The sequence below is a fragment of the Capra hircus genome, chromosome 24 (assembly GCF_001704415.2).
Source record: "Capra hircus breed San Clemente chromosome 24, ASM170441v1, whole genome shotgun sequence".
NCBI classification, from domain to species: domain Eukaryota; kingdom Metazoa; phylum Chordata; class Mammalia; order Artiodactyla; family Bovidae; genus Capra; species Capra hircus.
The window spans coordinates 32,539,565-32,555,441 of NC_030831.1; the positions used below are offsets into that span (position 1 = coordinate 32,539,565).

The window sequence follows — 15,877 nt, forward strand, 5'->3', positions numbered from 1 at the left end:
TGTGTTTATGAGGGTTTATTTCTCAAATTTTTCAATTATGATTGAATATCGAACATATTTCCTATTTTGAAACTGTTAATGTGTAAGTGTATATAAAAAACCATGTGCATTTCTCAGCATTTATGATATACTTCAAAGATTTTCATATTTTGATGTTTTCAATGAATCAAAAGTTTAAAAGATCTAAGATATGAAAATGACTAATCTGTATTATAAGAATTGTAAGAAACTGTAGAAATACTGGTAAAATCTAACTGAAGAGATTAACTATGAAAACACAATGAAATGTTATGACAAAGACAGGTAAAGAATACTCTAAAAAATTAATAATGACAAAAAGAACAAAATGTCACGAGACTAATAAAATGCAACTCATCAGTTAGGTATAACCTACATTAACTGCGTAGTGAAGGAATCACTCTGAGCACTGCAAAATAAAATATTGAGCACATGAGTTAAAAGATCAAAGACAGAAATATATTTGATTCATAATTATTGACACATACTAGTTCTGTGAATGTTATACCAGATACATCAGGTTTAATCCTATAGTCCTTTTGCATCTCTTAGCCTTTCTCATTCTTTCATATTTTCTCATGAGAAGTTTTAGCTGATGTGCAAGTTAGGACAAGGGGGCAGGAAGGAAACGGGAAAGCCATCCTTTCAACCCATTACCCATCCCTCACCCTGTCCTCCTATGATTGCCAGGGACTCCAAGATAACTTCATTGAGAACCTTCAAGAGCTGCAGTGACCTCCTCTTTCCCCCATCATCCCACACTTTCTTCTTTTCTCAGATCAGGAATGCAGAGTCTGGAAGTATACATGCCCTCTGCTCTTTCATCTGAGCATCCTCACCTCCTCACCCTCACTCAAACCCTAATTCTCCTGCCCAGTGACCATAACAGCGTTACCCACCCCCAGGAAAAAGGGCTAAAGAGCTCATTTTCCTTTTGTATGCTTTAGGGAATGATCTTCAACCGTGATGAGTTTTCATCACTGTAAAATGAAAATGGAAATTCACTTAAGACTGTGGCAACACTGAACATCTAGAAAGAAAACCAAAATTTTTGAATTTCACAATCAAAGTTATCTTAAGATCTAAAAGACAAAGAAGAGGTGATAACTAAGAAAAATATAGTGCTTTTGTGGCTCTGAGTTTACAAAAATATTCTTGTCAGTTTCTAATAATGTTGTTATTCACCAGAATAATTTTCCACTGACTTCTAGGTTCCAGGGGTTTTTTATTTGTTTGTTCAGCGTTTCAAGTGTTACATTTTTATGGACTTTTTCAGTAGAGTGGAAAGGGCACAATGAAAGCCAGGCTCATTTAAGTGAGAGCAAGACGAAATTTACATAAGCAAAATGATTATCTTCAAGAAGATGTTGACCGATTATGTGATAGTATGGACTGCTTTTTCACCCGAAATAATTTCAAGAAGGCCTTCTGAAAACTCTTGTGACACAAGGGATACAAAAAAGGATTGACAAAGGAATTGAACCACTGAAGCCAAAATGTGAACTCGTACACAGCGTTTGAGAGATCTGAGTGTGTGCCATGACATGAACGAATAATTGTGAACAGAGAGTAGGGAGCCCAGCAAACAGCAAAAACACCCAAGAGAATGGCCAGTGACTTGGCTAGTTTCTTGCCTCTGCGCAGCTCAAGATGTTCCCTTTGGTGAAGAGCTAGGGAATCTGAATGGGAGAGAGAGCTCGTTTTGGAAGCGGTTAAACTATTCATCTGGGGTCTTAAGGAAGACAAGAGGCTGCTCTTTCTTCCTGATTTCTCAGAACGAAGGGATGCTGCTGATTCCTCCAGGTTGGAAAGAGATGGCCTCGAAAACAGTCCATTCCTAAATGAGCGTCCACTGCTACTGGAAGGGGCAGAAATGAATCCAGAATGCCCCCTACTGAGATGACTGCGCTTCCATAGGCTCCAGTAAATATACATGTTGAAATAAGCCACTAGCAAGACTGGGATCACGAATTCGAAGAGTAACGTGAGGGCAAGGATATGCCATTTTTCAAGGAATTCAGGTTTGCAATCCGCCCCCAATTCCTTCCTAGTCTCTGAAACTAGTATTGGCCCATGCACTAAGAAGGCCGCCACCCAGACGGCCACCATCAGAGTCACAGTCTTCAAGGTCCCAGTATGTTGAGCTCTGTAAGACACCTAAAAGAAACCAAATAAATTATTTTTAATACAATGAGCACATGTTGATTGCACAAAGCATACCGTCAGCCCTCAGGAGTTTCCGTGATGTGCACAGTGGAGCTGGTCACTGAATCTGGGTAATGTGATTGGGCCGGGGCAGAGGGTTTGGTTTTGGTGAACCCTGGGCCTAGATGTAGGCTTTCTTACAGTTTAAGGTTAAACATCTGACACTACAGAAAATGTCAAGGTTAATATCTAAAAGAAGAACACAATTTTTCCTAGTCCACAGACACTAATCTGAACTGTTAACTGAAACTGAGTGAACATGTTCACAGTGCTTTTAACCTGCCAGCTGGGTCATGAGCAGCATTTTTAACAAATTGGGATAATCAATGTCAGAATGCCTCACACATCATAAGGCTATGTATTGTTTGATGAAACTCTTGCTTTGGGAAAACATTAATAGATATACATAAGAGAGAGAGAAATGTGCATACCAAATCACAGTGTAAAATGCATTTATCACTGAAATCACAGTAAAAAAAGTTTGAAAGACAGAACCTATTCTGCAGTTTATGCTGAGCCTTCCAGGTGGGGTCAAAAAGGACAGAACTCTTACATTCCTCCCACAAGATGATGCACAAAAAGAAAGAGAGTTAAATCAGCTGTAGGAAGAGACTACAGTGTTACGAGCAGAACCTAACATTTATTTCTACAAACGTATCCACCCAGCAAAAATGGTACTGAAGCAATGGTGGCCAGCCACTTGGGGAGATGTGGCTGTGGTGAGTGCCACGGTCTTTTTTAGGAGTGAAGAATACTCTAAGCCCGCTTGAGCACAGGGACAGGCTTCTATCAGGAAAGATGAGATTCTGTGGGGGAGGATTGCTCTCAGATCCCAGGACCTTTGATAGATTCTAAAATCTTAAAGAATATCTTCTATAAGAAATCTAAGATGCCAACTACCTGTATTAGGGGTAACCATGTGACCCAAGACTTTTCCAAGGGGACTTGGAGCAGACAATCTCTCCAAACCCCTTTCAGATCAGTAAGACTTCTTCCAGCCATATTCCATGTTTCTCTGCTTATACTCAAGGGAAAGGAAATGATTTACCCATGACGTGGGAACACACTTCCCTTTTCACCATCTTTCAAGTACCATTTTCTCTGAGTTTTTAAGTCTTGTCCTGAAGTATGTTCTCATTTTTATTAAAAGGGTATAACAGTGCTAAGCACTGTCTTTCTTTAATGGCTTGTATGTGCTGAGGAGGGCTGACCAACGGGCTAGAGGTAAAAGGAGGTTTGTTTAAATTTTTTAAGTTACTTTTTTAGAATTGTTTCCCCCCCCCTTTTTTTTACCCTTTTTCCAAATTACTGGTATTTCTGAGGCTAACCTAAAATGTATATGGTGCTAACCACAAGCTCCCATGTACAGTACATCTTTTTGCCTTCTGCTTCTCATACCACTAATTAATACTTGCACTTAAGTCTAATGATTATGAAGATAGTAACAATACCCAGATGGTCATAAAGCTGCATTTAGTTTTTTAATTGCTTTGTTCAGCCTTTGTAATGATATGGTACAATACGCTGGAAAGTGATCTCTTTTCTGTTATGTATAAGGTCAAATGGAATAACAGACATCCAAGGGAATTGAGATGATGATGCCAGTCTCTTCCCTCATCTCTGGGTAGCATGTTAGACAGATGACAGTTCAAAATTGCTTGAATCCAGGCCCATGCCTCCCTGAAATTCATCCGTGGCCCGCTACTCACCTTTTACAGAATATGTCTATTATTCAGGATGTCTCCTCTTACCCTGCCTCTTTCCCCACTTCCATAAGACATCCAAGCATTCTGTCAGTCAGGTTTCTTTTGTGAGGCAGAGCAGCCCCTGGAACGTGCTGGTGTTAATAATGAGATGGGATTGCATGGCCATTTGCATTGAACCTTCCTTTCCTCGGTTATTGTCAGATTCCCATTTCTCAAGCCCCTCCTGTTACCCTGACCTGTTACGCTGTCTTCTCGACTTTTAGCTACAGCAAGGGCTCTGTTCCCCATGATCACTTCCTACGAGCTCCTGTGGTCTTTGAAGGTTTCCTTCTGGCTTCCTACAGCTGTGCTGGAACTCAGCTAACAGAGGTGCTGGTGCTGCCTGCTCACCCCCATGAGCATTCACACACCGCTGCCTCTAGCACCTGTTACACTTGTCTCTGCCGTGTGCTAGGGACCCGGGTCCAGCTGACCTGGCCCTCACCAAGTTTACAGCCTGCATTGTCAGGGAATTTCTCAGGGCAAGACCAAGAAATAAACCCATCTATTTTCCTCTCTGGGTATCACTCCTCAACTCTCTGTAATGTCTAAGCCTTTTTTCTAACTGGGAAAGCTGCCCCTTTCCTTTACACAAACCTGAGGTTCACTCAAGAGTTTGAGCCTGCAATGAAGAAATGTCCCACTGAACACTAACTAGGAACACTCAGTTGAGATTAAAAAGAAGACACAGAAGGAAAGGAAATGTTTAAAGTACAAATAGGGAAGATAATTAAATAATTAGCACTGCTTTTCAAACATTTTGACTGTGACCTCAAGTAAGAAATGCATTTTAAACCCTTAAGGATACTGACAGAAGTATTCATAAAACAGTTCTTACCTTTATTGTACACAGGGTACTCTGATTTACTCTACTTTGTAAGTTCTGTTCTACTTGTTTTCATGTTTTTTCATTCTAAGAAAAAGTGATGTACCAAGCCACTGAACTGACTTCATGACTCAATAATGAGTTACTACCTGCAGTTTGAAAAATAGATTATACGCTTCTGGATTGCTAATCCAAACTGATCTGTACTCTCTCCAGAGTTTATCCAGTACAAACTGCAGTGGACTCTGGTGCCAGTGAAGTACTCAATGTCAAGTGTCTGGCTGTCCCACCACATCCCATTCTCTACTTCTTCCTTGCCATATGGCAGCTCAGCTAGAGAACACACTTCCTGGCTTCCCTTACAGTAAGGTAAGGCCATGTGACTACATTTCACCAGTGAAAGGTGAGTGGAAATGATTGTGTGATTCTGCACTACTTGGTTAAAAGAAAATCCTTTGCCCTGGACTTCTGGCTTCTGCTCTTCTTTTCTGAAGCCTGAAATGACAACAACTTGACTTTGAGCATGCCAAGGAGGTTAATGACTTAGGATGGGAGTCAGCAAACCACTGATCATGGAGCACGTGTGGCCCACCAACTATTTGGATGATAAAGTTTTATTTGAGCAATTGCAACAGAGGTCATAAGTGCCTGCTCTAGAGAGTACAGAGCCTGGGTCCCTGGGTGAGCTGCTGGAGCAGAGCCTTCTAATCTTCCTGAACTGTTCTATGAGAGAGAAATTAACTTCTGCCTTATAGTCTGAGTCTCAGCATTTTGGAATCTCTTTGTAATGGTATTTTATCCCATCCTTATCCAATGCGCCCTCCCAGTCCTGTCTGCCTCCAAGATGCACAGCTCTCCCAGGACAGAGCTGTCCCTAGCCTCTCAATGCCTCTAGCACCACACTTGGTCCCTTTGTTTATGGATCCATTTCCACATTAGACTGTTATGTCCCTCAAAAAAAAAAAAAAAAGACTCTGCAGATTCAATGCTGTATTCCAGTCCTTAACAAAATCCCTGTCACAAAATCATTCCCCATACATTTAGGTCCCTGGGACTCGGGAGTGAAGGAAGTTTCCCATCAAGGCCTCAGACTCTTCAGATCACTGTCCCATTATTTCTGTGGCCTCCTCCCATCCTTCATCCTTACTAACATCAATCTTATTCTCTCCCTTGTTGCTGATAAATTTAGCTTGCTTAAGAACTGTCATGAACTAATTGATGAGACTATTCCAGATTTGGTTAGTTCAGACTTGCTTGGCCTGGGTCCTAAACTGGCACTGGTTAGTTCTACTGGTATAGCCTGTGGCTTCCCTGTACACTGTTTTTTCCTTTGGTCATTCAAAATTAATTTCCTCATGACATGCAGAAGTCTGGGAGTCTTTCTACCTGCCCACCAAGTTCAATCGTGAAGAATACATTTAGGTCTCAAGTTTTCTAAGGAGTTGAACAGATAAACCTACTGTGAGACTCATGCATATCCAACCTACTACAGACTCAGTTTACCACTTCTTACAACTTGCCTTGGATTCTGTTGGACATTTTCCGATTCTCATTGGATGCAGGGGAGTGACTTAACCAAACACACAGAAAGTGTTCACTAACAGCCAGTGAGAATTTAGTGCCAACAAAAGGGTAATCAGGCTTCTCTAAGGTTGGTCAATTAAACAAACAAACAAAAATTCTTGCTTAGGGACCCAAAATTTATAAAATTTACAAATATCTAATCTTCTAAGCAGGATAAATTAATGTTTTGACTTACAGCATTTGAGACTGACTGGTATCGATCAAAGCTGATGAGTACGATGTTATACACAGATGCTGTACACAAAAGATAGTCAGTAGTGAGCCAAAAGACACAAATGTTATTTTCAAACTTCCAGTTGAAGAGCTTGTGAGGGATGAATAAAGGAATGGAGATCACACCTGCATGGGGGGAAAAAATGAAGGTTAAAAAATATAGCACATATCAATGAATACAAAGAGACGCAAACACGACACAATGAACTATCTAAAATGACCAAACCTGCTTGATTATAATTTAGAAATTCATGGTATTTCATCAACAAATTCAGTACTGATCTCTTACATGTTCTTTAAATGTCGTTTTGAAAATAGCTTTCACAAACATCATACCTTCAATGGCTCCTTATTACTTTCCAAATTAAGTTCAGGTCCCAACATGTTTTGTGTTCATGATCCAACCCAGACAGGATGGACCGCCCTTCCCCTAAACACATCTCACATTGCCACATCTCTTTGCTTTTGCCAAGAACATTCTTCTTCCTTGAAGCTCTCTCTTCTACAGAGAAGTCTATTTAACTCCTTCTCATTCTTCACTTAGTGTAAAAAAAAAATGATATCTTTCTTATCATCTTTATTGGAACTTCCTAGGTAGAAGTGACCCTTTGTCACCTGCCCTCTCCTGGCACCTCAGTCATCTCTCCCTCTCTCGTGTACAGACACATCCTACTTTATAACGTTGTCACGTGTTAAGATTGGGACCATGCTGGAAGTCGGTCTTCGTATTTTTCACATCTAGAACTGACTAATGGCACACACATTTTAACTCAAATAAATTAATAACAGCTAATACGTATTGTACAGTTACCATATGCCAGACACTGTCCCGTGTGCATTACGTATATCATCTCATCTAACTGTCATAGAAACTCTGTAAGGTAGGGACTGCTGCTAAGTCACGTCAGTCGTGTCCGACTCTGTGCGACCCCATAGACACACAGCCCACCAGGCTCCTGTCCCTGGGATTCTCCAGGCAAGAACACTGGAATGGGTTGCCATTTCCTTCTTCAATGCATGAAAGTGAAAGTGAAGTTGCTCCGTCATGTCTGACTCTTCACAACCCCGTGGACTGCAGCCCACCAGGCTCCTCCGTCCATGGGATTTTCCAGGCAAGAGGTAGGGACAGTGTGAGAGAAAAAACCCTCTGCTACTCCTCCACTCCTGGCTCACTCCTCTTCACCCTTGTTGTTGTTCAGTCACTAAGTCATGTCTGATTCTTTGCAACCCCATGAACTGCAGCAACTCAGGCTCCTATGTCCTCCACTGTCTCCCAGAGTTTGCTTAAATTCATGTCCATTGAGTCAGTGATGCTATCTAGCTGTCTCATCCTCTGCTGCCCCCTTCTCCTTTGGCCTTCCATCTTCCCCAGCATCACAGTCTTTTCAAAGAGTTGGCTCTTCACATCAGGTGGCCAAAGTATTGGAGCTTCGGCTTCAGCATCCGCCCTTCCAGTGAATATTCAGGGTTGATTTTCTTTAGTATTGAGTTGTCTGATCTTCTTGCAATCCCAGAGACTCTCAAAAGTCTTCCCAACACGACAATTCAAAAGCATCAATTCTTTCGCACTCGGTTCATGGTCCGACTCTCACATCCATACATGACTATTGGAAAAAACAGAGCTTTGACTGTATGGACCTTTGTTGACAGTGATATCTCTTCACCCTATCTGACCTCAAATACACCACACCCACACCCACACCCACACCCTCAGATCCTTGCATGGGTATCCTGACATGCAGCACACTTCCCTACTGTTTACTCAAGGCTCCTTCTGTTTACTCAAATGAATCTTCCTCAGGAAGCCCCACCCCCTGAAGTTAACACTGTAACCTCTACCTCTAACATACTTCCTCCCCACTATGTTTTTCTCAGTAGCAAATGATCACCCTCTAAAATGTCATGTAATTTTATTTATTTATTTATATTGTTTATTGTCTGTCTCCCCACCCATGTTCCCCGAAAAAGTACAAGCACCATGAGGGCAGGGATTTTTTTTTTTTTACTGTATTTTCCCTGATATATCCCCAGCACCTAAAAGGGTGCCTGGTTCAAAATAAATCAGTATCGGATGAATGAGTAGATGAAAATGGGGAAGTCTATTTTCATTAAAAATTGCTGTCAATCCTGTATAGCCCCTTCTTTCTGAAGCCAGTTAAGAAGCTACATCTTGTGGAAAGTGGAAGGGAGATTCAAGAGGAGGGGACATATATATAGCTATGACTGATTCATATTGATATACGGCAGAAAAGTGAAAGTGAAGTCACTCGGTCATGTCTGACTCTTTGTGACCCCATGGACTGTAGCCTACCACACTCCTCTGTCCATGGGATTTTCCAGGCAAGGGTACTGGAGTGGGTTGCCATTTCCTTCTCCAGAGGATATTCTCGACCCAGGGATCGAACCTGGGTCTCCAACACAGTATTGTAAAGCAATTATCCTCCAATTAAAAATAAAGTTAAAAAAAAAAACAAAACTGCATCTTCCATGAGAAAATGACAGTCAAAAGGTAGAGGGGAAGCTGAAAGCCCTAGTGAATTCTTTGGACCAACAGAGCAATGTGTGGATAACAGTGATTGTATTGAGGGTATTATGGACTGAACGTTTGTGTCACCCTCCCCCAAAATTCACATGCTGAAGCCCGAATCCCCAGAGTGATAGGGCCTATAAGGGGATAATTAAAGTTAAATTAGGTTGTAAGGGTAGAGCCCTAATCCAACAGGCTTAGTGTCCTTAGAGGAAGAAACACCAGGAAGCTCGCTCGCTGTCTCTCAAGGCCAGATGAGGATGAAGCAAGATGGCAGCCATCTACAGGCCAGGAGGAGAGCCCTTACCAGGCACCAAATCAGCTGGCACCTGGGATGTCCTAGCCTCTAGAGCTCTGAGAAAGTGAACTGTTATAAGGTTACTGAGACTGTGGTTATTCTGTTGGGGCAACCCAAGCTGACTAACGCAGAGGGAAAGAGAAGAGTCCGGACCTGAGGCCTCAAGGCACCAGCACACTTCACTCTGTTACGCTTCGCTTTGTTGCACTTCACGGATACTGCATTTATTATGAATGGAAGGTTCATGGCAACCCTGCATCGAGCAGAGTCTGGCAGCAGTATTTCTTCCAATAGCATTCGCTTCTTTTGCGTCTCTATGTCACATTTGCTACTTCTCACAATATTTTTATTTTTTTATTATTATGTTTGTTGTGGTGATCTTTGACGTTACTGTTTTAATTGTTTTGGAGCTCCATGAACTTTGCCCAAATAATTCAGTGAGCTTCATAAATGTTGTGTGTGTTCTGACTGCCTCACCAGCCTGCCATTTCCTTGTCTCCTCAGGTTTTCCTATTCCATGAGACATAACAACATTGCAATTAAGCCGATTAATAACCCTAGAATGACCTGTAAGTATTCAAGGGAAAGGAAGAGCCAACAAATGTGGCAAATTTCAGTGTTGTCTCATTTTAGGAAATTGCCACAGGCACCCCAGCTTTCAGCACCCACCACCCTGATCAGTCAGCATCCATCAACATCAAGGCAAGACCTTCCCATGAGCAAAAAGATTATGACTGTGTTAAGGCTTGGAAAATGGTTAGCATTTTTTACCACAGAATATTTTTAAATTAAGGTGTGTACGTTATTTTTTTAGACAGAATGTTATTGCACACTTAGTAGACTGCAGCTATACCTTTTACATGCACTGAGAAACCAAAAAATTCATGTGACTCTTATTTTGATTTTTGCTTTATTGCAGCAGTCTGGAACTAAACCCACAATACTTCTGAGTTATACTAAAGATACACTTTGCCATCCTGAAAATGTGGTTCAGACTCTGTCATCAACAATAACCTTTTGCCCTTGAAGATCCTGTCTGGATCACCCATCATGTGCTTTGTAGCCCATACATACCCACACAAATGTAGATATGAAAAAGGTACCCATAGATGGAAGCATTGGTCATGTGATAATTTAGTGGCTCAGATGGTAAAGCATCTGTCTACAATGTGGGAGACCCGGGTTCAAGCCCTGGGTTGGGAAGATCCCCTGGAGAAGGAAATGGCAATCCACTCCAGTACTATTGCCTGGAAAATCCCATGGACAGAGGAGCCTAGTAGGCTACAGTCTATGGGGTCGCAAAGAGTCGGTCACGACTGAGCGACTTCACTCACTCACTCATAGATATAAATAATATTTTTCTGGAGTAATATATAGATGAGATATGTTAATGCACCTGATACTAAAATTTTCCTCAATAAATCTTTCCTTTTCAACTAAATTCAGCCTAGGAAGCTGCTCAGGTGGCAAAAATTTTAAGAAATTACCTCTACAGGAGGCCAGTTCAAAAACCTGTGGCCGGAGGACCTTCGGCCAGAAAGCCCACCTTATGGAGCCCATGATGCTCCAGCCTATACTGGCATCACCGCATGGATGTGGAGCTCTGGACCTCATGACCCTAAACATTGAGAACTGCCCTCTTACAGCTACAGAAAACCTCTCACAAGGCCCATCTGGGCCCACCACCACCACCACCACCACCGTGAGGCCCTATAGGCTCAGAGCTAAAAAGACACACTTCGAGCATGGCAAAGGAGAAGGAACAGGACTGACACAAAACTCAGATCTAGTTGCAAAATGCTCTCGAAGACGCTGCCAAGCCCTGTGCCGTCGTGGTGACTATTGCATTAGATCAGTGGACCTCTGGATGCAGCTGGCAGGGGGCAGGGAAAATGTGAAGGATGAGACCAGCTGATTAAGAGAGATTCTGGCCCGTGTCCAACTGCCGTCATCAGGAGCAAAGCCATTTCTTTTCCCATCCACCTGACGCTAGAGGAGGACCGCCAGGACTGCTGAGTCATCACATCTGCAGGGACATTTCTCAAAGAGGAACCACAGACTGTGATGCTCAAGACCACAATGGTAGGCCTGCCATGATGCTGACCCTGGCTGGGCCTTATACAGAGGCACTCTGTTCTTGTCTAGAACCATCTTCATTCAAAAGCTTCAGGCCTCAGTCTTTCTCCCTTGGATATATTTTTACCCCATCCCTTCTGACCATGAGGTATACAAGTCCTTACTTCCTTTGGAATAGTCAAAATACATCATCCATTTGATTTTTTTTTGTTTGTTTTTTGGTTTTGGGTTTTTTTTGTTTTCAATTTTAGAATCTTTAATTCTTACATGCGTTCCCAAACATGAACCCCCCTCCCACCTCCCTCCCCACAACATCTCTCTGGGTCATCCCCATGCACCAGCCCCAAGCATGCTGCACCCTGCGTTGAGTATCATCTAAAAGTTTTACAGCTCTGTGAAGGAGGGGGATACATATATTTATAATAGAATATTCTCTGTTCACATAAATATACTCGTGTATTTATCTGTGCAGGCTTCCCTGGTGGCTCAGCGGGTAAAGCATCTGCCTACAGTGCAGGAGACCCGGGTTTGATCCCTGGGTCGGGAAGATCCCCTGGAGAAGGAAATGGCAACCCACTCCTATACTTTTGCCTGGAAAATCCCATGGATGGAGACGCCTGGTAGGCTACAGTCCGTGGGGTCGCAAAGGGTCAGACACGACTGACTTCACTTTCACTTTATCTGTTTATGTGAGCATAAAGGGCTTCCCTGGTGGCTCAGCAGTTAAGAACCCACCTGTCAATGCAGTAGATTTGGGTTCAGTCCCTGGGTCAGGAAGAACCCCTGGAGAAGAAAATGGAAACCCACTCCAGTATTCTTGCCTGGAAAAATCCCATGGAACAGAGGAGTCTAGCAGGCTACAGTCCATGGGGTCACAAAGAGTCGGACGTGACTGAGCAATTGAGCACACACCCTTGCACATGTGAGCAAAGAGAGTGATGTGGAAGGATCTATATCAAGTTGTTGGTGTTGGTTACCTGGAGGGGCAGAACTGAGGAGAAAAATGAGACTGCTGCATGTTTTTAATGCTTCTATATTAGTTCTCCACTTTTTTCTGTGATCCTGTCATTTCTATACCTGGATTCCTAAGTCAATGTTTCCAACTAGAGGTTTCCTCCAAAACTTTTATCATTGCAATATCAGAAGCATAAACTGCTTTCCCAAATGCTCCCTATTTCTCTGAGGAATGTCATACTTCTCTCATCTCCAGAACTTGGTCTTTAACACATCTTTCTCCTGCCTGACAACCCCACCCCCATTGCATCTCGCCTCCTAAACTTATTTCTACTCTTACCCTCGTTGGCAAAGTAATGTCTCTGCTTTTTACTTAAAGCAGAGACATTACCTTGCCAACACATTTCTGTCTAGTCAAGGCTATGGTTTTTCCAGCAGTCATGTATGGATGTGAGAGTTGGACTATAAAGAAAACTGAGTGCCGAAGAATTGATGCTTTTGAACTGCGATGTTGGAGAAGACTCTTGAGAGTCCCTTGGACTGCAAGGAGATCCAACCAGTCAATCCTAAAGGAAATCAGTCCTGAATATTCATTGGAAGGACTTATGCTGAAACTCCAATACTTTGGCCACCTGATGGCAAGAACTGACTCCTGGGAAAAGACCCTGATGTTGAGAAAGACTGAAGGCAGGAGGAGAAGGGGACAACAGAGGATGAAATGGTTGGATGGCATCACTGACTCAATGTACATGTGTTTGAGCAAGCTCCAGGAGTTGGTGATGGACAGAAAAGCCTGACATGCTGCAGTCCATGGGGTTGCAAAGAGTTGGACTAAGTGACTGAACTGACCCTCGCTCAGAGCCTCACTGCTGATTTCTGCCAAGGTCACTGCAAGATTCTCAGAAACCAAGCCACCCCCTGCTCCAGCTTCTCCCACCTCCTACATCTCTTCTGATGCCTCTAATGTGAAGCTTCAACCCAGTTACTCAGTTAAATGTCACATTGCCTTCTGAATAAGCTCCAATCCAGACTCACACTAGTATTCAAAGGCCTTCATTGTATAGATTCCAACTATTCCATCTTCACCCTTTGCTGTTCTCATATAGCCCATTTGCACACAAGCCAGCCTGGAGCTCACACTTAGAAAGCTATATGCAATGATTTTCTATCAGCATATCGCTGTTGATTCTTGGAATTCTCTGCCCTCCCCATCTCTGCCTATGGAAATTATTCCCATCCCCTAACATTAATTTTGGAGGCCACTATCCTCTAACAAAGGCAATGGCACCCCACTCCAGTACTCTTGCCTGGAAAATCCCATGGAGGGAGGAGCCTGGTGGGCTGCAGTCCATGGGGTCGCTAGGAGTCGGACACGACTGAGCGACTTCACTTTCAATTTTCACTTTCATGCATTGGAGAAGGAAATGGCAACCCACTCCAGTATTCTTGCCAGGAGAATCCCGGGGACGGGGGAGCCTGGTGGGCTGCCGTCTATGGGGTCGCACAGAGTCGGACACGACTGAAGCAACTTAGCAGCAGTAGCAGCAGCATCCTCTAACAAAATGTGTTCCCCTTGCCACCCACCAACCGCTCCCTGCCGCCCACCTCTGAATGCCTATAACACTTCGTAGGTCTTTGTAGGTTCTCATATCAATTTGTCCTGTTAGTCATTTCTGAACTTCTCTTATCTACTGTACTATTTTGAAGGCTTATTAAAGAAACAGATTAACCTAGTCCTGTCTATCTCTCCTCATCATCTATTTGCACTTGGTACTTAACAGTACTTATACATGGTAGGTACTCTACTAACATTTGTGAACTTGGTTTGAGTTGACATTTGGCTACAGAGAAATCAATAGTGAAAAGACTAACACAAGTTGAGCAATCACTATGTTCCAGGCACTAAACTTAAGTGTTCTGTTAGTTTTGCTCCATTTTAACATAATTGTAAGTGTTTATGTAGCTATACACAGTAACAAATTAAAAGGTCCTATAAAACAATATCAGCAGTAGACACGTCTGCATATTTACTTATTATTACAAGGATATGCACTTCCCTGGTGGCTCAGCTTGTTAAGAATTCACCTGCAATGTGGGAGGCCTGGGTTCAGTCCCTGGGTTGGAAAGATCCCCTGGAGAAGGGAAAGGCTACCCACTCTAGTAATCTGGCCTGGAGAATTCCATGGACTGTACAGTCCATGGGGTCACAAGAAGTCAGACACAACTGAGTGACTTTCACTATTCACTCACTATTATAAGGGTTGTGGAAAATGATCATCAGGCAGTAAGAAATTATGAAGTGCACATTTTCAAAGAATGATTACTTTGATTTCTATGATCTTATAGTTATTTAACACTATGATAGCATATCATACGCAAAGTAGGTTAGTGTTGGGTGTACTTTACAACATGCTATGATATATCATATCATAAAATAATATCAGCTATACTATTTGACCTGAACATCCTATTTTCTGATTGTCCCAATTACCAGTATATGCATCATTTCCTATAACTCTAACACTGTGATATTAAAGAAACTATGCTTACTTAAAAAGGAATACTTATAAACCTAAACATGCAAGGAAAATAGCTCCAGAAACAAAAATAACTCTTAGATTAAAGCAATACTGGACTTATTTTTATTCCATAAAAAGAAACTGTTTTTAGAGGAAAATTCCCCTACAAACCTTATTTACATATATATATCATTCCCATATAGTACCATACAGCCTCCCCTGAATTTAAATCCTTAAACATTTTATTTCTAATAGTACCCAATTTTATACAGTCCTTTGAAATAATAAAAGCTCATTTTATGTTTTTAGAAATAAATTATAATCGAGAAAGATTATCTTAAATAAATATATGTAACTTACCAACAAAGAAGTCCGAAACAGCCAAGTTAAGGAAAAAGTAATTACTTCGATGTCTAAGATTTTTGTCCACCACAAAAGCTAAAATGACCACAGCATTTCCTAGCATTATAGCAAAAGCTAGTAAGCTCATTAAAAATGCTAAAGCAATGTTTGAAAAAGAATTTATGTCATTACTAGCTGTCCTCTCATCAGAAGAATTTGTGTCATTAGTAAATGGCATCACATGAGAAGAATTTGTGCCATAAGTAGACATGGCATCAAACTTAATACAGTGAACTAAGCCAGCCAGACAATTCTGGCAAGTGTCTTTTCCAGTCGAATACCTAAAAGATATAGTCTCCTACACATAACAACATTTTTTAAAAGTCTAATGCTGATCTCATAGTACTTCCTGATTCTTGATAAAAGCAAACTTGTGGTAACAGTTTCCTCTTAACTGACACTGAAGAAGTGTTTCCAAAGACAGTGAAAGGTTTTATCTTAAACATTTTGATGTAACTCATCTATTTCCCATTAATAGAACAATATTATATGAAATATAATTGATACACT

The 15,877-nt window shown here is 41.8% G+C and overlaps 1 protein-coding gene across 1 annotated transcript; it reads right to left on the minus strand.

Moving 5' to 3' along the window:
* Window positions 1,247-15,578, minus strand: HRH4 (histamine receptor H4). Its single transcript, XM_005697111.3, has 3 exons — window positions 15,326-15,578; window positions 6,554-6,717; window positions 1,247-2,175 (listed from the first exon to the last, which is right to left on the minus strand). Exons 1-3 carry the CDS (start codon window positions 15,576-15,578, stop codon window positions 1,375-1,377), a joined length of 1,218 nt encoding a protein of 405 aa, XP_005697168.1. The 3' UTR covers window positions 1,247-1,374.

Bases quoted from the DNA above. Each gene is read 5' to 3' on its own strand.
- HRH4 (XM_005697111.3), bottom strand. From the start codon at position 15,578: ATGTCTACTTATGGCACAAATTCTTCTCATGTGATGCCATTTACTAAT. The intron at 6,718-15,325 runs GTAAGTTACATA...CCCCCCATGCAG, and splicing joins TGTTTCGGACTTCTTTGTTG to GTGTGATCTCCATTCCTTTA. The intron at 2,176-6,553 runs GTAAGTCAAAAC...GGTTTCTTTTAG, and splicing joins ACCAGTCAGTCTCAAATGCT to GTGTCTTACAGAGCTCAACA.